Source organism: Panthera leo, chromosome C2, assembly GCF_018350215.1.
Source record: "Panthera leo isolate Ple1 chromosome C2, P.leo_Ple1_pat1.1, whole genome shotgun sequence".
In the NCBI taxonomy this organism is placed as follows: Eukaryota; Metazoa; Chordata; class Mammalia; order Carnivora; family Felidae; genus Panthera; species Panthera leo.
In genome coordinates, this window is record NC_056687.1 from 129667059 (window position 1) to 129689562 (window position 22504).

General features: G+C 38.4%; 1 protein-coding gene across 5 annotated transcripts in view; it reads left to right on the forward strand.

Moving 5' to 3' along the window:
• The first annotated feature begins 1796 nt into the window (after window positions 1-1796).
• The window catches only part of NPHP3 (nephrocystin 3), a 42845-nt gene continuing 22137 nt past the window's right edge, over window positions 1797-22504 (forward strand). For 4 of the 5 annotated variants that reach the window (XM_042903034.1, XM_042903033.1, XM_042903035.1 and 1 more), the window contains exons 1-10: window positions 1797-2255; window positions 4559-4684; window positions 5225-5375; window positions 7393-7545; window positions 8578-8711; window positions 10236-10396; window positions 13559-13715; window positions 17280-17354; window positions 19318-19491; window positions 21469-21572. In XM_042903034.1, coding sequence (XP_042758968.1) covers window positions 1860-2255; window positions 4559-4684; window positions 5225-5375; window positions 7393-7545; window positions 8578-8711; window positions 10236-10396; window positions 13559-13715; window positions 17280-17354; window positions 19318-19491; window positions 21469-21572 — 1631 coding nt within the window. In that variant the 5' untranslated portion in view covers window positions 1797-1859. Of the gene's footprint in view, window positions 2256-3653; window positions 3903-4558; window positions 4685-5224; window positions 5376-7392; window positions 7546-8577; window positions 8712-10235; window positions 10397-13558; window positions 13716-17279; window positions 17355-19317; window positions 19492-21468; window positions 21573-22504 lie in introns of those variants that run through there. The other variant, XM_042903037.1, reaches the window with a different exon arrangement.

A 22504-nucleotide genomic window follows, 5' to 3' on the forward strand; every position in this document is an offset into this window, starting at 1 on the left:
GATCAGAAGGGACTTTAAAAGGGAGAGAGTTCCTGAGGTACTGGGATGGTAGTAATGATTCCCTTAATCTCAGAAGACAACCTGAAGACTTAATATGTGTCTCCTGGAGTTTGAAGAACCGTAATGGCCTGGTGTCTGATTCCCTCCTGATGAAAATCTAAAGGGTAAGTGAAAGGATGACTAGCTACTTTGGTGGAGAATTGGCTTGCGCTCCCAGAGTTCTTCAGGGAAAAGATTGTGTTTCCTACTGTGGTAGATGTGATGACTGAAAGACTTGTTCCTCCAGCCACTGGAAGTGATACCTGCAGAGAGCCCTCAACTATGAGTCTCCATGGGGATTGCTTTGGCTGGAGAGAGCTTGCTGATGACTGGCTGGTATGAGGGTATAAAGTCCCAGCCCTGCACCCCAATTTAGGACCACTCTACAGGGCCATTCCAGCATCAGAACTCTCTGAGGACTGACTGAGGCCTCCACTGAGATGCAGCAAAGCTCAACTTCTGCTGCTGCGCAAACGTGCTTCTTTCCCTTACTTTCCAGGTGTTGATCCCAAGGACACTCCCTAATAAACATCTTGCATGGCTGTCTCCATCTCAGAGTCAGCTTCCCAGGAAACCTGACCTGTAACACCTGTGGATCAGATGTGGGCCTCTGGGTCAAGTGAACCAGTGGATTATCTTGGATCTGAACAAACATCAGCAGAGAGGATGTTTAATGTATCACTGGATTCCAGCTGGGGAAAGAGTGAGCAACAGCTTGAATAGAGCCACACCAGCCTGGGTCAAGGCTTTTAATTATGAGGGGGAGAGGGGTCTTTGAAAAACCTAACAAAAGTACCCGTGAGGAAAAAAGGCCAACTTTTAACAGTTTACCAAGTCCAAAGAGTACCAACATACAGTTCACAGGAGTGTCAGTCAAATACTTTCTTGTCTTCTCTCCCAGGCCTCCCAACCTGGAGAGGTTAGAAGCCCGAGTTAGCAGGCGCAGGGGCAAGAACCCAAGATAGGGTAAAAGACGTCAACCCTACCCCTTCCCTGACTTTATTTAAAACAGTTCCCCCATCTTCTGAAAATTTTCATATCACCTAGAGCCCACCCTCGCCCCAAATACCGTAACACTCTTATCTTTCCCTTTATTTGGTGATATGCCCCACAGCTCCTTTGATGTGCAGTCTCTAAAATCCGTACAAAAAGTCAAAAAACCTCACCTTGTCTAAAGATTATCCCTGGTGGTCTCAGGCTGTAAAGTCTAAAAGCTTTTTCTTGTGTGGTACTATGTCTTGCTGGCCATTCCAACTACTTGCATACTGTGAAACACAGAGTGACAGGTACACAGCAGGCGCTCAGTACGTTTCTCAGATTTCCCAACTGCCTTTGGAGAGGAGCGCTGGGTCTCCCACGGCGGCAGAACAGGAACTGCAGCCGCTAAGGTAGAGCAACCCGGGACCCTGCCAGCTGTGAGGCACGCCCTCGTCAGGGGGCCTGGGACCGAGAAGACCCTGCTGAGAGGAGCCATGCACGCGCTAGTCCGTAGCCCCGACTTAGTGCAGTATAGGTCCCGCATGCGCGGCCGTCCATCTTTCTTTCTGCCCCGCCCCGCCCTCCTGCCACGCCCCATCCATCCCGCCCCGCCCGCCTTGAGCTCTGCCCCGCCCCGTCCTGCTGCCCCTCCCCATCCGTATCACACCGCCCGCCCCGCACGCCTTGCGCTCCGCCCCTCCCCGTCCTGCTGCCACGCCCCACCCCGTTCGCCCCGCCCCTTCGCCCTGCCCTGCCCCTTCTTGCTGCCCCGCCCTGTCTCTTTCGCCGCGTCCCGCCCCCTTCTGGTACCCCGCTGGCTGGTAGGGGCGGCCTCAGGCGTAATGGGGACGGCCTCGTCGCTTGTGAGCCCCGCTGGCGGGGAAGTGATAGAGGACACGTATGGGGCGGGCGGCGGCGAGGCCTGCGAGATCCCGGTGGAGGTGAAGCCCAAGGCCCGCCTGCTGCGCAGCTCGTTCCGCCGCGGCGCTGCAGCAGCAGCGGCAGGGGCCGGGCCCGGGTCGCTGCCCCGTGGAGCGGGCGGCGGCGGGCTGCTGGGAGCTAGCTTCAAGTCTACCGGCTCGTCCGTGCCGGAGCTGGAGTACGCGGCGGCCGAGTACGAGCGGCTGAAGAAGGAATACGAGATCTTCCGGGTCAGCAAGAATCAGGAGTTGTTGTCTATGGGCCGCCGCGAGGCCAAGCTGGACACGGAGAACAAGCGGCTGCGGGCGGAGCTGCAGGTAACGCCCGGCCCGCGAGCGCGGCGGGGGCAGTTGGGACGCCCGCCCCGCCCCGCCCGCGCCCTGCCAGGCTGGGCTTTGGACGCCTAACTCCGTCGTTCGTCCATCCTGCCCCCTCTCTAAACCGAGTAGTTTTGAAAGTTGGCTAGGAACCGCTCTGCATTTTAATTTGAGAGGCACATTCTCTTGGGGTCTAAACTGATTTCCTTAACTAATCCGCCCCTTTTCTATTTCTGGTTCATTCATTCAGACACCTTGAAACAATTAACCTGAAAGTGTCCTGAAGCAGCAAATGCCAATCTGCAGGGGGTTCCAGGGAAGTAGGTTAACCCAGGGCTCAGAGACACACAAAAGATTTTGGTGACATCTGTTGAAGCCAACTCATCAAATTCCCTAGGAGTTTTTAACTCCACTCCCCGCCCCCTTAAATATATCTCTCAGTTTCTTCGTGTGGAGCTCTTGAGTTTTAATGATCTTGAAGTGAATTTTTCTGGAAACCTGATTTTCACCATCTTCTAACTGCTTTGGTTGAAAACATTCCCTAGGTGTAGTCAAATGCTCTTAATGCACTTGACTAATTTACTCAGAAAAACAATTATTGCGTGGTCTCCCTCTAGTAGATGTGTTTTGACTCGTTAAAATGGTATGTAAAGCAAGAGGTTGCTTTTCTGTGAGCAAAGTTGTCAGACTTTGTGTCATCTGTTTTAGGCCTCTCTGAGGGTTGTGGTTTTACTCTTTTTTTTTTTTTTCTTTTTTTTTTTTTTTAACTGTGGAAGAGACTTCTAGAGAGCCCAAGTGTTTCTGGGCTCATCACAGTAGGAATTAAATAAATACCTCACACTGATTTTTCTGAGAAGAGCCTTCTTCAGGGGCACCTGGGTGGCTCAGTTGGGTGAGCAGCCAACTTTGGCTCAGGTCATGTTCTCAAGGTTCATGAGTTCCAGCCTGGCATCCAGCTCTATGCTGACAGCTCAGAGCCTGGAGCCTGTTTTCAGATTCTGTGTCTACCTCTGTCTCTCTCTCTTCCTCGTGGCCCCCAAACATAAACAAACATTAAAAAAAAAAAAAAAATCCTCCTTCCTTCTAGACTAGGCACCTTTCCTAGTAGCTGTTGTAAAATTAGACTAGGCACCTTTCCTAGTAGCTGTTGTAAAATTAGACTGTTATCTGGGAAGAATTACTTACCAGCCTATCTGTTGTCTTACCAGTTTTGCTACTGGGCAGTCTTTTTTTTTTTTTTTTTTTTTCCAACGTTTTTAATTTATTTTTGGGACAGAGAGAGACAGAGCATGAACGGGGGAGAGGCAGAGAGAGAGAGAGACACGGAATCGGAAACAGGCTCCAGGCTCCAAGCCATCAGCCCAGAGCCTGACTCGGGGCTCGAACTCACGGACCGCGAGATCGTGACCTGGCTGAAGTCGGACGCTTAACCGACTGCGCCACCCAGGCGCCCCTCCTACTGGGCAGTCTTAATGCGCTTGCATTGTATAAAATGGACTTAACGAATTTCAGATACCTGATTTCATGCATCGAAGCTCTTGTCTAATGGACGCTGCACATTGGAAATGGCTGTGAGATGGGGGGTAGAAAAGAAGGCTGGACCAACCAGGGCAGAGTGCAGTAACGGCTGACAAAAGCCAGTCTCAGGTTCCTCCTGTTACCTTATGTAGTAGTTCTGAAAGTTGAGTAGAATCCACTATGCATTTTAGTATTATCTTGAGGTCTAAACTGATTCCTTAACTAACCCACCCATTTTTTTATGCAGCCTTTTTGATTCCTTTCTCATATATCTAGGCATTAAAAAAAACCCTCTTCCATATTTATTTAACCCATTCAGTCATACACTTACTGGAGGCCTTCAATGTTACAGGCACCAAGGGGGCTCTGGGGATAGCAAAATGAGAAAGACATGGAGCCAGGAAGTGCCTGGTCACACAGAATTAATTATCCTTCAAGTTAAGACTTACAAACTATATACTTTTTGTTCTTTTACAGATGGGAAAACTGTGCCATAGGGAAAATTAAGAGTTTGACACAGTATTTCAATTTCAATTCACAGTACTAATTTCCATTAAAAGCTTAACACTGAAGTGTCTTCATTTATTACAGTTAAGAATGTTTGCATTTTTTTTCATGATTCATTATGTGTTTGAATAAAATGGCACTATGTAGTTCTTGATAACTGGTAAAATAGTAAGTAGATTGGTACAGTTCTAAGGTATGTGTGTAATATATATGTAAGATATTGAAAAATTTGAGAGGAATACTATTTTTGTTAGAAATAACAAGGTCAGTTATTTCAGGCGCTTCAAAAAACGTATCAGAAGATACTTCGGGAAAAGGAAAGTGCTTTAGAAGCAAAATACCAAGCAATGGAGAGAGCAGCAACATTTGAACATGACAGAGATAAAGTGAAAAGGCAATTCAAGGTAAATGCCTTATGTTTTTACCCGCAGAGTGATGCAGAATAAAAACAACATATTTTAAAAGTTTCTATAATGCTGCATGAATAAATAGATGTAGTCCTGAAGGTTCTAAGAACTACAGTAGAGCACTTTTTACATTTTTGAGATGGACCTAGTAAACTTGAGATCATTTCAAGGAAAAAATAAAAAAGTGAGCACTGCAATAGGGATTTGGGGAAAAGAAGTCTTTCCATATGGGGGTAAGGCATTTGGAAATATTTGGGGATGTTTTGTATGGGAGGCATTACTGGCATCTAGTGGCAGGGAGACAAATTTGCTAAACGTCAGCAGTGCACAAAACAGCCCCACGGCACAGACAGGCCTCCTGCCCAAATTCCAGTGGGTTCCAGTTACAAAACAATAGAGTTACTTTAGTTATTCATCCTACAGGTCAGGACCAAACTGAATATTGGTTTCATGAGTGAAAGATTTTTTGGTTAAGAGTTGATGACACAACCTTTTGATTATGGGAGAGGTTTCAAAATTAACATTTGTCTTTTAAAGATTTTTAGGGAGACCAAGGAGAATGAAATTCAGGACTTACTGAGGGCTAAGCGAGAGTTGGAAAGTAAACTTCAGAGGCTCCAGGCTCAGGGAATCCAAGTATTTGATCCTGGAGAGTCTGATTCAGATGACAACTGTACAGATGTTACTGGTAAATTTACTTCCTATTTATAATATTTTGAGTTTTCACTATAGGTGTAATGATATTGTAGAGCCAACGTTGAATCCTTTTAGTTGTGAGTGGTTGCTGTTATAAATAGAATTGCACTTTCTGCCTCTTTCTCAGGTGTTATGACAGCAATTTTCCATGAAGTCCGTGACATTGTTAAGAGCCATGTTTTCTTCTGACTTGCACTGCCAACCTCACCCCATAGATTTTCTCTCTCTGGTCTCAGACAGCTCCTTCAGGTCTCACCGTGATATCTCCATTTTGGCTGGGGGAAGACAGAAGGGAATTCATTCCTCTCCTTGAAAGCACAATCTGAAAGGGCCCCTGGGTGGCTCATTTGGTTAAGTGTCCACAACTCCTGATTTGGGCTCAGTCTTTGATCTCGTGGTTTGTGGGTTCGAGCCCTGCATCCAGCAGCAGTGCTGGTAGTGTGGAGCCTGCTTGGGATTCTCTCTCAAAGTAAAGAAATAAACTTAAAAAAAAAAAAAAGGAAGGAAGGAAGGAAGAAAAAGAAAGAAAGAGAGAAAGAAAGAAAGAAAGAAAGAAAAAGAAAGAGAGAAGAAAGAAGCACAATCTGATACCGCATTGGCCAGCACTACACTCAGGAAGATTGGAGAGTGTAATCATTAGTAGGAGAGTCATGTATCCACGTAAAGTTGGAAATTCTGTTACTAAAGGAAGAAGGGGAGAATGGATATTGGAGGATAGTTGGTAGTCTCTGTTACATTATTTTTCCACATAATGATAAATTCTTTGCAACCATCCATTAGAATATCTGCATGATATTCCACTAAATGGTTTCCAGGACAGTCCCGTAAGCTATTCAAAAAGTTTATATTCTATAATTAAACATATAAAATATGTTTTTCTAGAAATAAAGCTTGGAGCCATAGAAGGCAAGGGTCTACCATGTTCTAAGAAAATAATAATAAACTGTGACTGATACTGAAAAATGAAAAATATTCTATTGATAAGTGCAGTAGAAAAATGTAGTCACTCTCTCATTTACAGGAACCTGCATTTTATTCTTACAAACTGATTTGGGAGTGAAATATGGCAACTTGACAATTCCCTCTTAGTTTACATTTTAGAACCATTGGAATCTGACCAGCATTCTGGGATTTTTATTACTAACTTTTGAAGGGGAAAAAAATGAAGTGATTCTTAATGGCTTTGAGTGACTAAGAGGATCCTCTTGTTGACCCCACATTAGTCTTAGTGGTTATTTCAGTGTTGACATGTTTTAAAATGTGCAGTGTTTCAAAGCTATTATATCGTAATTGCCTTGGCAAGTTAATAAGAACAAGTTAGTATTTCCTCCTAGGTCTTTCTTCATATTTTGATTTGAACATAAAGGATACTGAGGGAACATCATTCATTTCACATTCAAAGACCTACAAATAATAATCTCATTTTTGCCAGATATTAAGTCCAAATACTAGTATATGCATATTTAGTCAAAGATGCTGTGTTCATAAGCACCAACTGATTCAGACACTAATTTTATTTCTCTGGAAGTTTAAAGAGGGGGCACTCTTTACATCCTTAGCTTACATCCTAATGAATTACCAATGTTAATTACAGGTGTGCTAGTAGTAGTCTTCCTTTTAAATTCTTTCCTTCAAATTTTACACTGATGCCTAAACTATACGGTTAGAAATCTTGTTTAGAATTTTTGTATGGGGATATTTTTAACTTCTCACAGTTGTTACAGTTCCTTTGGTTACTATATCATTTATTTCTTTTCATCTTTCTCTCTTTAGTCCCCTCTTTGAGTTTGAGATGACAACCAGAATTATGCTAACCAGCACCTTAGAAGTTGCCAAAAGTTGGTGACAAAGTACTTTCAAAATCATTAAAGATTGAATATTTGGATATTTGTTGTATATAATATTATAGTTGTTGTTTTTTTAATTAGAAATCCTGTGTAGTACATGTGATAAGTTTTTGAACATTCAGTAATTTGGTTTTCACAAGATAAAATCTCTTGCATTTATAGCTGCTGGAACCCAGTGTGAATACTGGACTGGAGGAGCTTTGGGAAGTGAACCTTCCATAGGGAGTATGATCCAGCTTCAGCAGTCCTTCAGGGGTCCTGAGTTTGCCCATAGTTCTATAGATGTGGAAGGACCCTTTGCAAATGTCAACAGAGGTAACACAAGCCATTTGCCAATTACTTTGGCTAATGGTAATGACTGTTCCTATGCTGTAATCTTGTGTGCTGGGAAAACAACCATCAACCAGGCATGAGATTTTTATTCTGGGTGTCTTCCACCGTCAAACCAGCATGTACTTACCGGTGCTGTCACTGAGCCGGGCTAAGTAAGTTCTGTAATTCACATCAGGATCAGATGGTGTTCCCTGGCCAGACTGACAAATCAGGTTCTAAAAACTTCGCTTCTGTTCTGAATTCTCAGGGGTTTCAGTTGATCATTGAGAGTGTAATATAGATTAACTGAGAAACAGTAGTTTTTAGTCTTTCCCTCTGTGTTTTTGATGCTTTTGAAGGTTAGAGAAGGCTGCAGAATAGAGTACAAAGTTATGCAATGTAGTATCCTTAGTCAGAAGAATATTTTCATTATTTTTATATAATTTGGTGTCCAAACCAGCTCTGAGATCTGTTCAGAATTTCAATGCCAGTGCAGATCTGAGATGTTATAAGTAGCTCTATTTTTTTTTCTTAAACTATAAGATTATCAGCAAAATGAAAAGTGTTCAATTATGCCTTTTGAATTAGCCAAATATGTCTTAAAATGTTCTTTTTCACTAAATAGCATTTCATTTTATGCCATTCTTAAAGTTTCTTTTTGACTTAATATATCTCAAGAATAATAAGTAGATAAAAGTATAGACCAGCCTGCAAATGTAGGCCCTCCTACAGTTGCAAACTAATTAAACAGCTCAAGTAACATAGGTTCATGATATTGACTGGAACCACTGGTACCTCAGCAAGGACCCTGGGTGACATTGATTACTTTATGCCCAAGGATAGAATTTGAGGTTAAAGAACTGTTTGCCTTCTAATATGTTATTCCAGAAGGTGTGTCATTATTAACGAGTAAGATCAGATTGCATTCTATGTTGCCTGTTGTGTTTTTTCAGACTTTTAAAAGACTTGTAAACATCTTCTCAAATGTTTTTTGATGATTTTTTTTCATGAACTCATGATAAATTTTATTTTTAGATGACTGGGATGTTGCTGTAGCTAGTTTATTACAAGTTACTCCGTTGTTCTCACATTCTCTGTGGAGTAACACTGTCAGATGTTACCTCATTTATACAGATGAAACCCAGCCTGAAGTGGATCTTTTCCTTAAGGTGAGGATATTTATAAATTCTTTATTCACTGATTTAAAATACAAGTTAATATTGTGTCCTATTTATGACACTACTACATCTAAACCAAGTAGTTTACTACCTATCAGATTATATGTCTTAAAGAGCAAGAAGAATTTGGGCTTTTTTTAAGAGAAAATCTTGCTCAGTTTTATCAGTGTATTCAAATAAAGGCTTTGGAACTTAATTCTTATGAATGCTTTATTGTACGTTGTGCACAGCGTTTAAGACCCTTGTTGATGGCGCCTGCTTTAGGTAATATCTGCCAGCCCTAGCCTTGAATCTGTTTCAGGTTATAACAAAATTTAATCTTTATCATGGTTTTTAATTTTTCAAGGCAGTCATTGGGGTTAACCTGAGGGAGAGGGCAGGCATACTCCAGCCTGTGGGCCAGATCTGGCCTGCAGCCTGTCTTTATAGGACTGAAAGCTAAAATTGCTTTTTACCTTTTCACATGGTTGGAAAAAAAATGAAAAGATGAATGTTTTATGACATGTGAAAATTATATTAAATTCAAATTTTAGTGTCTATAAATAAGGTTTTACTGGAACACAGCTAGTGTTCATTTACATACTGTTAAGCTGAACACAGCTTATTCATTTACACACTGTCTATGTCTGCTTCATACTACAATGGCGGAATAAATCACAAGAGACTAAATGGACCCCAAGGACCTCTGCTAAAATATCAAGTCATTAAGCTATTACTAATTTGTAAGAATACTTGCCGTTTACAGAAAAAGTTTGCCTATTACTGTTCTAACTGAATTTTAAATAAATCTGCATGTCACATGCTATACCTGCTATATTAACATTATTGATTAAAAGATTATTGATTAATGAATTTATTTAGCTTTGCTTTTTGATATTGTTCAACTTGGGTTGAGAGATAAAATATTTTGAAAACCAAAGTTTCTACTCACTAACTGAATATAGGTTATTACCAAACTGATGTTGAGGGAATTACTCATTAATTGCATAATAATACTCATCATTACTTAGTAACTTAATTTGTTATAGACCAACATAATTTTTTTATTTATATCTGTTTGCTTTAATGTTCTAATATATCATGGTGGACACTTTTTACAATATAGATTCATGGATTTGGGTTTTCTACTCTTTATAACAATAAAGCAGAAATCATTTATAATAATAATAATGATAATAATAATAACAAAAATAAATACCAAAGGAAATTATCCCAGTATTTTTCTTCCATTGTTTTAGGTTTTATTATGAAATAAATTATTTTCTGAGCTAGGAAACAGCCAAGTTACTAAGCTTATATATTTTTGTTTTAAGGGAAACTTGCCTTTTCTCTTAAAGATTTTCTTTAAAATATGATTATATTTTTAAGTTTTAAATTAAAAAAATATTCAACATAACTTGTTCTAAAGCATGCTTTTTTATTTTAAGTAGTATGAAGCTGACTAGATCTTTAGTTATATAAGCTGTACTTTTATTATGTTTTAATTTCTTGTGTTTTGTTTTAATTTCTTTTTAGGACTATTCACCTAAACTTAAAAGAATGTGTGAGACAATGGGATATTTTTTCCACGCTATATATTTTCCAATAGATCTTGAAAATCAATACCTAGCTGTTAGAAAATGGGAAATTGAGAAGAGTTCATTAGTTATTTTATTCATTCATTTAACCTTACCAAGGTAAGCTGAAAATTCTGTCATTTATTACAGGAGTTGTATAGAATTGATCACTTCTTGGCCTTTTGACTAAGATCAAGTGTAGGAGTTGTATAGAATTGAGACTGCCACAAAAAGAATGAAATCTTACCATTTGCAACTACGTGGATGGAACTGGAGGGTATGATGCTAAGTGAAATTAGTCAGAGAAAGACAGAAATCATATGACTTCACTCATATGAGGACTTTAAGAGACAAAACAGATGAACGTAAGGGAAGGGAAACAAAAATAATATAAAAAAAAGGAGGGGGACAAAACAGAAGAGACTCATAAATATGGAGAACAAACTGAGGGTTGCTGGAGGGGTTGAGGGAGGGGGATGGGCTAAATGGGTAAGGGGCATTAAGGAATCTACTCCTGAAATCATTGTTTCACTATATGCTAACTAATTTGGATGTAAATTTTAAAAAATAACATTTTAAATAAATAAATAAATAAATACAAAAAAAAAGAATTGAGATTGCCAAATGAACTTCAAAGATAAGTTCTAATTGCATCCTTATAATCAAAAACAATCCACAAAATTCAATAAATGTTTTGGCTTTTCATACAGAAACAAAGAATTAAGAACTTTACACTGTTTGCATTAACAGGTCCTAATGTTGGCGTCATTAATGCAAAGATCATTTTAATCAGGGGTAGCTAACTATGGCCTTCAGGCCAAATCCAGTCAGCCACCTGCTTTTATAAATAAAATTTTATTGGAACATAGTTATATTCATTTATTTATGTATTTTTATAGCTGCTTTCATACTACAAGAGCAGAGTTAAGTACTGTGGTTACAACAAAGACTGTGTAGCTCATGAAGCCTAAAATGTATACTCACTGGCCCTAATAAAGCAAGTTGGCAACTCCTGATTTCAATAATCTGCATTAACTTTCATTATTTTCTTTCTTCAGATACAAATTGAGAGCTACTTGAACACTTATATAGATGTTAAATCAAGTTTTTAATTCTCTGAGGAGCTTACTACTTAATTCCAGTAAAGTGAGCAATTTTCTTATAATGTGAATATAATTAACACCAATGAGTTAGTCTGCAAATAAAGATTTTTTTTAACCAACTAGATACATAGATAGAAGACAAAATTTATTTAATAAGAGGTTTTCTTTCTACATTTGCTGTCTGATTGGATTTAACCCTTCCAGAGCATTTTTCCTTTTATTGAGGACCAACTCTGACCTCAACTGTGTGCAGATGTGGAGCCCTAGGCTTTACCAGAGACCCTGTAGTGTGATCCATTATTGCTCCTTAAGACTGCCCAGTGGCCAAGGAACCAGTTGGTCAATGAGCCTCCACCCAAACAAGTTTTAAGGATTCTTTCCACTTGATTCCCTTTTACTTGGGGTTCTTTTCCTCCCTCGCCCCTTTTCTTTTCCTGTTATTTTTTTATATTTATTAAGGATATATTCTGTTTTATTATTTAATATCTGGGTAGTATTTTATCTCAGGTGGTAATATGTCATTTGTTGTTTTTCTCTTATTCTCTAATCCTTTAAACCATCTTGTTTTTTCTTTACCTTTTATCCATGTTTAGTTAATAAAATATTGCACATTATTTTTACATTTTTAACATTTATTTCTATCTTTCTCATATTAAATCCCTCTTAATCTTTTACCCTTAATCTTTTACCCTTTATCCTTCATTTCTTTCATCTTTTATTACTTTGCTTGGCAGATTTCAGCTTATCTTCTTTAACTAAAATTTTATTTATTTTACATTTTAAAAACTTTATTCTTAAAGAATAAGAATTTTAATTTCTAAAATTTAATCATTTCTTCACCTATGCTTTGCCTTTATTTTGCTTTAATTTTTTCATATTCCATCTGCTGATTATTTTATTTCCTTAATGTTTATTTCATGGCTGTCAAGAAATATGGCAGTAATTGTAGGCTTCACACCGTAAACAAGGGTTGATAGAGCTTATATTTTTCTCAGGTTGTTCCTTCACTTCTCATGATGACTCCCCCATTCTTCTCAAAAGATGACTCTAGAATCATGTCCCCTTAGCAGTACCCAGTAGCCCCATATTCTTCCCTCCCACCAAAGAATTTGAACCAAATCCCAGATGTCATATCATTTCATGTGAGCCCCACGTGTCAATTTTGTAGGGAGTGATTTTGAAATAGCAACATGTGCCTAAACAGTGGCCCATTCTTTAGTATTCACATGCACCACAGACTTTTCTCCCAAAGTAATAACAAAAGAACCAAAATCCAAAAATTATATAGAACATGGTCAGAATGATTTGAACAAGGAAAAATTCTTTGGTTTGGTTTGATTGGATTGGCACAGAGATGTATGATAGAACATTACTCTGTTTTGTATTGGGGCTAGTATTTTAATATATTATGTAAATTGTGAATCATGTAATAGCTCTCCCTTGCATACACACACTAATTTGCCTCTCTAGACAATCTTTCAATTAATGCTTTTTAGAAAGGGGAATTGGTTGTAATTTTCCTTGCCGTGTAGAAAACACTGGTAGGTTATTTTAAGATTTTTCTAGAATTTAAATAGGTACCCTGTAGCAAAGTTAGAATTTTTTTTTTAACCCTGTACTTCAACAAAGATTTTACTAGCCATCTGACCTCCCCCATCTGCCTCTGGATCTTTCTCATACTGTATCTTGGGTATAAAGATTCAGGTCGTTCATTGGATGAGAAAGGCTAACAGACTAGAGAAGAGAAAAATCTTGAAGCACTGGGTTTGATAATAATTGTATTTTAATTTTGAAATTATGTATTTCTAAGTGGAATTAGGTTTCCATTTATTTGCAAAGTCTCATGAGTCTGGTCCATTATTTTGAGCCATGTTTACAGTATTTTTTGAGAGTTTTTTTTGTTGTTGTTGTTAGATTTGAAAAATTAAAGTTATGTATGCTTTGAGATTCAATTTAATGCAGAATTTATTGTACTTGTTCTGTCTGCTAATGAATGCATTATATTTTCTGGCTAAGCTGGAACAGAGCTATAAAACATCCATTTTTGGAAAGATGCACTTGTTCTGTCCCTGGGCTTCTGGCCCCTTGTCATTGCTTTAAACTGCCATTATTGACACTTAGGTTGATTGTTTGCTGCCATAGTGCAGTGTAGGACAAGAAATACTGATTTCCAATCTAGCCTTTTATTGGAAGACTGCGAAGAAGCTTTTCTGAAAAACCCTGAAGGCAAACCACGATTAATCTATCATCGCTTAGAGGATGGGAAAGTCAGTTCCAACTCCATCCAGCAATTGATTGATCAAGTTTCTAACCTGAACAAGACCAACAAAGCCAAGGTAAAATTCAGAAGATTATTTTTTTAAGAACCTGGTTGCCCAAGGGAAGTGTTAGAGCAAAGGCCATGAGGTGGGAGTGAGTAAGGGGAGATTAATAGGACAGGTGACTGGGAGCTAAGGGTAAAGAACCTTGGAGATCACTATAGAAACCTTGTTATTTTTACTGCGAGTGAGATTTTTTTTTTTTTTTAACCTGGGGGTTTTTACTTGAGTCATTGGAAGACTTTAAGCAGCAGTAGAAGAAATACAATTCTGACAAGGATGTTCTTGGGCTGCCGTGTAGTGGAGGAAGGCAGAGTTGGAGAGCTCTTGCAGTTACCAGGTGAAAGATGCTGGTGGCTTGGACCAGGGTGGAGGTAGAGGAAGTGATGAGAAACAGGAATTGGTAAATTTTGACAGTAGAGCCAATAGACTTAGTTGTCGACTATGAGAAAAAGAAAGGGATAAATAGCAATACACAGCTACAAAGGGTATGATCTATGAGTGGAAAAATCAGATTTTTTCCTGTGCTTTTCTCCCCAAGTGCAGAGTCCTTTTGTCTACTGTTGACCAAGGATCAGTGTAAGAAAGAGCCTTTTCATAGCAACCTCTTCGAAGGGCATTGGGAAAAGCAAAACAGTGAATAAGAGTATGAGAGATTTGACCATTCTTAGATGCATGGTGGGATAATATTTAGAATAGAGATTACAGGCTTTGCCTTACTGCACACTGAGATAACTTAAAAATTCTTACAGTTGTGTTAAGAATACAGTTGAGGGGCACCTGGCAGGCTCAGTCAGTAGAGCATGCAACTCTTGATCTCAGGGTTGTGAATTCAAGCCCCACAATGGGTATAAAGATTACTTAAAAATAAAGTCTTAAAAAAAAAAAGAATATAGTTGAAAACAACTTGGATTTTGACATTGTTTTTATTTCTCTGTGCCCATTCAAGAAATAAGATCGAATGTGAACACAAGCATTTTTTTTTACATCATTTAGTATTGAAAAAGCTTGAGCCCAATGTAACATTAAAGAGCCCAACACAAAATAGTGTATTTTGTTATAATCTCCAGAACCATTTCATTATTTGCTTTAATTACATTAGTATGAGCTTAGTCCACTAGATCCTAAGAGGAATGATACTGACTTTTCTTTCAGATCTCTATTCTATTTGTAAATTGATTTTTAAAATTAATACGCTAGAGGGATGAATTTATTTTATAAAATAGGAGTAAAATAAGATCTGTCTACCATGATTATAAATGGAAACATAGGATAAACTTCCATTCTGGTTCACTTGATGTGCTTCGTAAAACCATTGCCCTACTCTAATTTTATCCAATAATCATTTACTAGCAACACACATGTTCTTTATAGGTAGGGCATTCTTCTTTCAGAAAACTCAGAAGACTACTGTTTTATATAGCAGAATACCATTTTGCTTTTTTGTTTTATAGAATTATAGTCTTATTATAAAAATTGATTTTGATGTATTTTGAAGGTCATATATTTTGAGTGGTATGGATGTATATAAGAATTTGGATAAGTAAGTGAAAAAAGTGTATTTTTTGTTTTATTGCAACACTGTTCCCATTGTTCACAATAAATCCCCTTGTGTGACCTCCAACAGTTTGCATAACTTGCCTCCGTTTCCTCTTCTGTGAAATTGAAGTATTAACAATACCACCTGGTGGCTCAGTCAGTTAAGTGTCCAAGTCTTGATTTCAGCTCAGGTCATGATCTCACATGATTGAGCTCCATGTAGGGCATGGAGCCTGCTTGAGATTCTGTCCCTCCCTCTCCTTTGCCCCTCCCCCTCTTGGGCACGCCCTTTCTCTTAAAAAAAAAAAAAATTAAAAGTAATTGTGTCTGAAGATAGTGGACCACCATGGAGACCCTGAGTTTGTCTTATCCCTGAATTGCAGCTAGATCAGCACCAAACCCTTTGAACACCTAGGAAATTGATCTGAGGATGTCCACTCTCACCACTGATATTCAACATAGTGTTGGAAGTCCTAGCCTCAGCAGTCAGACGACGCAAAGAAATAAAAGGCATCCAAATCAGCAAGGAGGAAGTCAAACTTTCACTCTTCGCAGACAGTGATACTCTATGTGGAAAACCCAAAAGACTCCACAAAAAACCTGGTAGAATTGATACACGAATTTAGCAAAGATGCAGGATATAAAATCACTGTGCAGAAATTGGTTGCATTTCTTTTTTTTAAGTTTATTTATTTTGGGAGAGACAGCACAAGTGGGGGAGGGGCAGAGGGAGAGGGCCACAGAGGATCTGAAGCGGGCTTTGTGCTAACATCAGCGGCCTGATGCCAACCTTGAACCCACGAACCATGAGATCATGACCTGAGCTGAAGTCAGACGCTCAACCGACTGAGCCACCCAGGTGCCCCATGGTTGCATTTCTATACACCAATAATGAAGCAGCAGAAAGAGAAACCAAGGAATCAATCCCATTTACGATTGCACCAAAACCATAAAATACCTAGGAATAAACCTAACCAAAGGGTGAAAAATCTATACATTGAAAACTATAGAAAGGTTGTGAAAGAAATTAAAGAAGACACACCCACACACAAAATGGAAAAACATTCCGTGCTCGTGGATTGGAAGAACAAATATTGTTAAAATGTCAATACTACCCAAAGCAATCTACATATTCGATGCAATTCCTATCAAAATAACAAGTGTTCTTTGCAGAGCTAGAACAAACAATCCTAAAATTTGTATGGAACCAGAAAAGACCCCCTAATAGCTAAAGCAAGGATGTAGAGAAAAAGGAACCCTTTTGCACAAACTGGTGCAACCACTCTGGAAAACAGTAAGGAGGTTCCTCAAAAAATTAAAAATAGAAACTACCCTATGACCCAGCAATTGCACACTATTAGGTAAATACCTTATCTAGAGGATACAGGAGTGCTGATTTGAAGGGGTACGTGCACCGCAATATTTATACCAGCACTACCGACAATAGCCCAAATGTCCATCAACTGATGAATGGATAAAGAAGATGTGGTATATATGTATATATATATATAATGGGATATTACTCCGTGATCAAAAAATTAAATCTTGCATCTGTTTGCAACATTGTGGATGGAGCTAGAGTGTATTATGCTAAGCAAAATAAGTCCGTCAGATAAAGACAAAATACCCTATGATTTCACTCATATGTGGAATTTAAGATACAAAACAGATGAGCATAAGGGAAGGGTAGCAAAAATAATATAAAAACAGGGAAACAAACCATAAGAGATTCTGAAGTACAGAGAACAATTTGAGAGTTGCTGGCAGGGTGTTGGGTGGGGGAAAGGGCTAAAGGGGTGAGAGGTAATGAGGTTGCAATGAGCACTGTGTTATGTGAGTGATGAATCACTAAATTCTGTTCTTGAAAAAAAAAATATAATAGTGTCTCTCTCATTGGATTGTTGTGAGGACAGATGAACTAATATGTAAAGTATTACATAGGATAATCCCTGACATATAACTTCTATAGAAGTATTTACCATCACCACCTCCTCCTGTTATTGTTTTTTTCATGTTGTTGTTGAACTTTTTTCTTTTTTCCAGATCATTGATCACTCTGGAGATCCTACAGAAGGAGTATATAAAATTTATATTTATGTGGAAAAGATTATTAAACAGGTAAAAATATGCATTCCTTGTAAGATTTTATCTAAAATATTCTAAGGGGCGCCTGGCTGGCTTGCTCAGAAGAGCATGCAACTCTTGATCTCAGAATTGTGGGTTGGAGTCCCATGTTGGGTGTAGAGCCTAGTTAAAAAAAATTTTTCTTTCTAAGACTGTTTTCCATAAAGTTGGGTCTTCCAATGAAAACAACTTATTTGTGTTTTTGAAAATAATACCTGGGGAGGGGGGGGAGAAAATAATACCTGGGAAAGTGCCACTGTTTCTGGTGGTTGTCTATCCTGTGGTATTGTCATCGTATTACTAGTACTATGTATTTTTTTAAATTATTGTTTTAAGTTTATTTATTTATTTTGATAGAGAGAGCACATGAGCAGGGGAGGGGCAGAGAGAGAGAATCCCAAGCAGGCTCTGCACTGCCAGTACAGAGCGCAATGTAGAGCTAAAACCCACGAACTGCGAAATCATGACCTGAGCCAAAACCAAGAGTCAGATGCTTAACCAACTGAGCCACCCAGGCGCCCCAAGTACCATGTATCTTTATCTGTCATTTGTTTCACAAAGCTATTTGATGCCTCAATACCTGATAAGTGTACAGTAGATTGCAAAAGTGCCAGGTGAAAAGTATAAGTATTTGAGGGAAGATGTTTATCTTATTCAAGGTTTTGTGTGCACCTTGAACTTTTATAAATTAGAAAAACCTTTTTCAAATTTATCCACTACATTATCCCTACAACACAAAGGGGTGAAATCATATCTCTAAGAGTCTGAGGTCATGGATCATAGTAAGTGTCTCGGGCTGAAAGTGTCTGTGATATCTCAAGTATTAACTTGTAAATTTATGTGAGTTCTATATTCTGCTTAATGTTATACCTGTGTTTATTTTTAATATAAAAAATTATTTTAAATTATATATCCTCTAAAATGCTAGTAATGAGGGGCACCTGTGTGGCTCAGTTGGTTAAGTGTCCGACTTCAGCTCAGGTCATGATCTCTCAGTTCATGAGTTTGAACCCCACGTCGGGCTCTGTGCTGACAGCTCAGTCTAGAGACTGCTTCAGGTTCTATGTCTCCGTCTCTCTCTGCTCCTCCCCTGCTCATGCTCTATCTCTCTCTCTCAAAAAAAATAAACATTAAAAATAAATAAATAAATAAATAAATAAATAAATAAATAAATGCGATGCTAGTAATGAGAATAAAAAGAAAAAGAACCCTTAAAGAACCCACACCCTTAAAGTAAAATGGGCGCAATAGAAAGATGTACCACGTTTAGCCTGCAGTTGCCCATACCTGCGGACACCCCTGCAGGGACCTGGGATTCTATTTGGGAAGTTAGGGATTAGATTACTTTTTCTAATTAATTTGTATTAAAAGTATGGAGATTTGTTATCAGAGAAAAAGAATGAGCTTGAGAATATAATGATATGACTTCTGGCAACACATTTTGTACAGTGTTCTTTAGTATAAAAATTGACATCAATTTTTATCTTCTCAACAATCTTGTGAATTTTAGGACCACAGTTAAATAAAATTAATTGAGCAGAATAAATGGCAGCAAAGGAAAGTGGACATATTTGCCATCTTTACTGTTTGAGGAACAACATATCTGCACCCAGATATGCACCCAGTGTGGGGCTCTGCACCCAGTGTGGGGCTTGAACCCATGACCCCAGAATCAAGAGTCACATGCTCTACTGACTGAGCCAGTTGGGGGCCCCAAATGCCCTTCTATTTTTAATAAAAGAGAAAGATCTTTGTGTTTATCATTTTAATATTTCTTTATTTTTAAACTCATGTTTTTTTATGGTTTTATATTTATTCTTGTTGGTAGTATACGAAGGCCATAGGTTTGGACTTGTCCCCCTCAGTAAGTGAAGACCACCTTAGGCCTGTGTGCTAACACTGCTACAAGATGTTTAAGTTCTTTGTTCACTTTCGTGTGCTTGCTCTTGGTGTTCAGGACATCCTGGGCTTTGAGAACACAGACATGGAGACTAAGGATTTGGGCAGTGAAGATTCTATTCCAGAAGAAGATGATTTTGGTGATGTTCTGTGGGACATACATGATGAACAAGAGCAAATGGAAACTTTCCAACAGGCTTCAAATTCAGCCCACGAATTGGGATTTGACAAAGTGAGCATTTGGAGTATTGTTCCAACAAAGATCAGTCACCACTTAAGACTCTGTTATGATTGTGGTTTTACCTAAATATAGTCAAGGTTCATAATTGTTAGTTCATAATTGTCCTCGTGGCTTGATTATCCATACTGAGGCATTTGCTTAACTTTGTATCATATGAAAGAAAAGTGAGGTTCAACTATATTTATGAACATCAAACATTTTTAGTTACAGATGAGGACTTATCAACTACATGTGCTTTATGCTACCATCTGAAGTTCACCAAACCAAGCTTAGGATAGCTAAGAAACTTGATAAAACTCGTAAGGCTCTCTATTCTTCCAAGGCTTGGAGGAATCAAAATGTCAAACATTCAGGAAACAGCACAGTAGTTAATGCAATAGGCTGATCAGTTCATTAGTATCCACAGATATCTAAACAAATTAATGGAACTTGAAGTACACAATCTATGTCCAAATTCAAAAAAATTAATAATATTTAAAAATTAATGTAAGAATGAATGTTTTAAAGAATATTATCCTAGCTGTCACTAGCAGCAGTATTTGCATAGAAATTTTATAATTGAGACTGTCTGTGTTTATGTCCTGGTTCCACCATTTCCTAACTCTGGATTGTGATCATTACTAAGCTCTGACCTTTGACTTCCTTGTCTGTAAAATGAGATTTAGTAGTTTACCTACCTGACAGGGTTGTTGGGAGGACTCAGCCAGGTAAAGCACGTCGACCACTTGGCACAGTACCTGGCACATGATGAATGTAACTATATAGCATATAAAATATGCTATTTTATAAGAGAGGTATTGCTATCATTATTTCATAATTGAAGAACCTAAAGTTCATGTTACAGTTTGCCTAAGAGAGCACACACATGGAGTAGACTGCAGATCTGGGATTTGAACCTAGATCTTCTGGCTCCTAATCCTATGCTCTTTCTTCTATGGCAAGTAGTCTGAACTTGGGAACCATGGTTTTATAAATGGGCTTTATGTGGGAACATGAACTAAGTTGTTAGGATTTACAGGGTTCTAAATCAATGAAGTCTTTTGCTTTTTGAGACGCACCATTGCTATCAGAATAATTTGAGTTCCTGGGGAATATATTCTGTGTTCATAATATGGCAAACAAAAATTGATTGAAAAACTATACCAAATAGTAACTTGTAGTTGTTAGAAATGTCTGCTTCCCTAAAGCTAACCACAAGCTACTTATTACAAATTCTTTTAATTCCTTATCTGCTGTCATTTAGACCACTGGTACATTTAATAACATCTCAACCCCCAAGATAACTTTGCCAAGTCCCCAGTAAATACTGAGGTATTTTGGTTTTCTGAGTGTGGCCTTTTTATCTCTGAACAACTTTTTAGTGTCTGGGGAAAGCCTGAGATATATGGGTTCTTGGACTTTGCCGAGAGCTCACTTAATTTCAGAAAGATCTCAGGTAGGCAGTCTGTCCTAACCTGATTCTCCGTGGCAGGTTGGGAGACTCAGATAAAGGGCCCACACAAAACTGCTCTTGTTCAGACCCATTTTCAGAAATCCCTGGAAACTGTGGGGGTGTGTAGGATGGTGTTCTTCTGACCAGCAGACTGAGGATGCCTGCTGACTCCCTCAAAGCCTTCTGTGATACTTTCTGTGGTTTAGGGAATACAGGATAAAACATTGGCCTTCCTGCAGCATTCTGCAAAATCTGAATGTTGTAAAACCCAATGGGGATCTTAAGTGTTGTCTCTCATCCGTTAATTTATAGCAGCACTATGTGTAGAAAAAATTGGGACTCATTCTTAGTTTACTATTTTGGGCATATTTAACCAGCCATAAAAATAAGCAATTATGAGGATCCTGTTGACTAAAAGTAGATTTCATTTTCTCATGCAGCTTTTCTCTAATGATTTCAGAGCATGATCAGAAGTTGACTCTAGTATTATAAGAGGTGTATGCTTCCTTGCAATTTAAATTCATTTTTGTTTCTAGTATTACCAACGGCTTAATGATCTAGTGGCGGCACCAGCACCAATTCCACCCCTTCTTGTATCTGGAGGACCAGGTTCTGGAAAGTCCCTTCTTTTATCAAAGTGGTATGATGCAGTACAATTACATTGTTACCATTGTCATCATTCGAATTACTGAACTCATTCAACAAAATGTATTATTGCCTGCCTGCCTTCCTGCATGGTCTGTACTAAACATTAAAAAAAGCAAAAACGTATAAAATAATAGATTCATGCCCCGAAGTGTGTACAATTTGGATGTTAGAATACAGAATGAGAAAGGAATTGGAAATTTGAGCATTTGTGATTGTTTATATTAATTATGTGGGTCACAGCCAAGCACGTGCTGTGTGAGGGAGTGGTCAGTGTGGAATAGAATTAGGTGAATTCTACAGGGGATGTGCCTTTGTTTTCAGTTATCAGCTTCATCTTAAAAGTTTCATTGGGATTTTAATATTTCAAATAAGACAAAGACTGTTTAGAGTGAAATAAGTCATAAAGTACATCAAAATAAAGGATGACTTGGGGTGCCTTGGCAGCTCAGTCGGTTAAGCGTCCGACTTCAGCTCAGGTCACGATCTTGCAGTCCGTGAGTTCGAGCCCCGCATCGGGCTCTGGGCTGATGGCTCAGAGCCTGGAGCCTGCTTCCGATTCTGTGTCTCCCTCTCTCTCTGCCCCTCCCCCGTTCATGCTCTGTCTCTCTCTGTCTCAAAAATAAATAAACGTTAAAAAAAAAAAACAAAATAAAGGATGACTTGTATTATGAATGTAAAGTCATTCTTCAAATTAGGGACTAAGGGTTATAGACGCTGATAAACTCTCTTTTACCTTCATTTTAGTTCCTATTATTTAAAAACAATTAGAATATTTTCTTTCATAATTATGATTTACATTGAAGAATTAGCATGTGTTGTTTCCTTTTTACTGCCCTTTTATTTAGTGGAAAATAATATTTTTTTAGAAAATAATATTTTTCTACCTAGCAAAGAAGCTTCCTTTTTTCCTCTAATATATTTTTA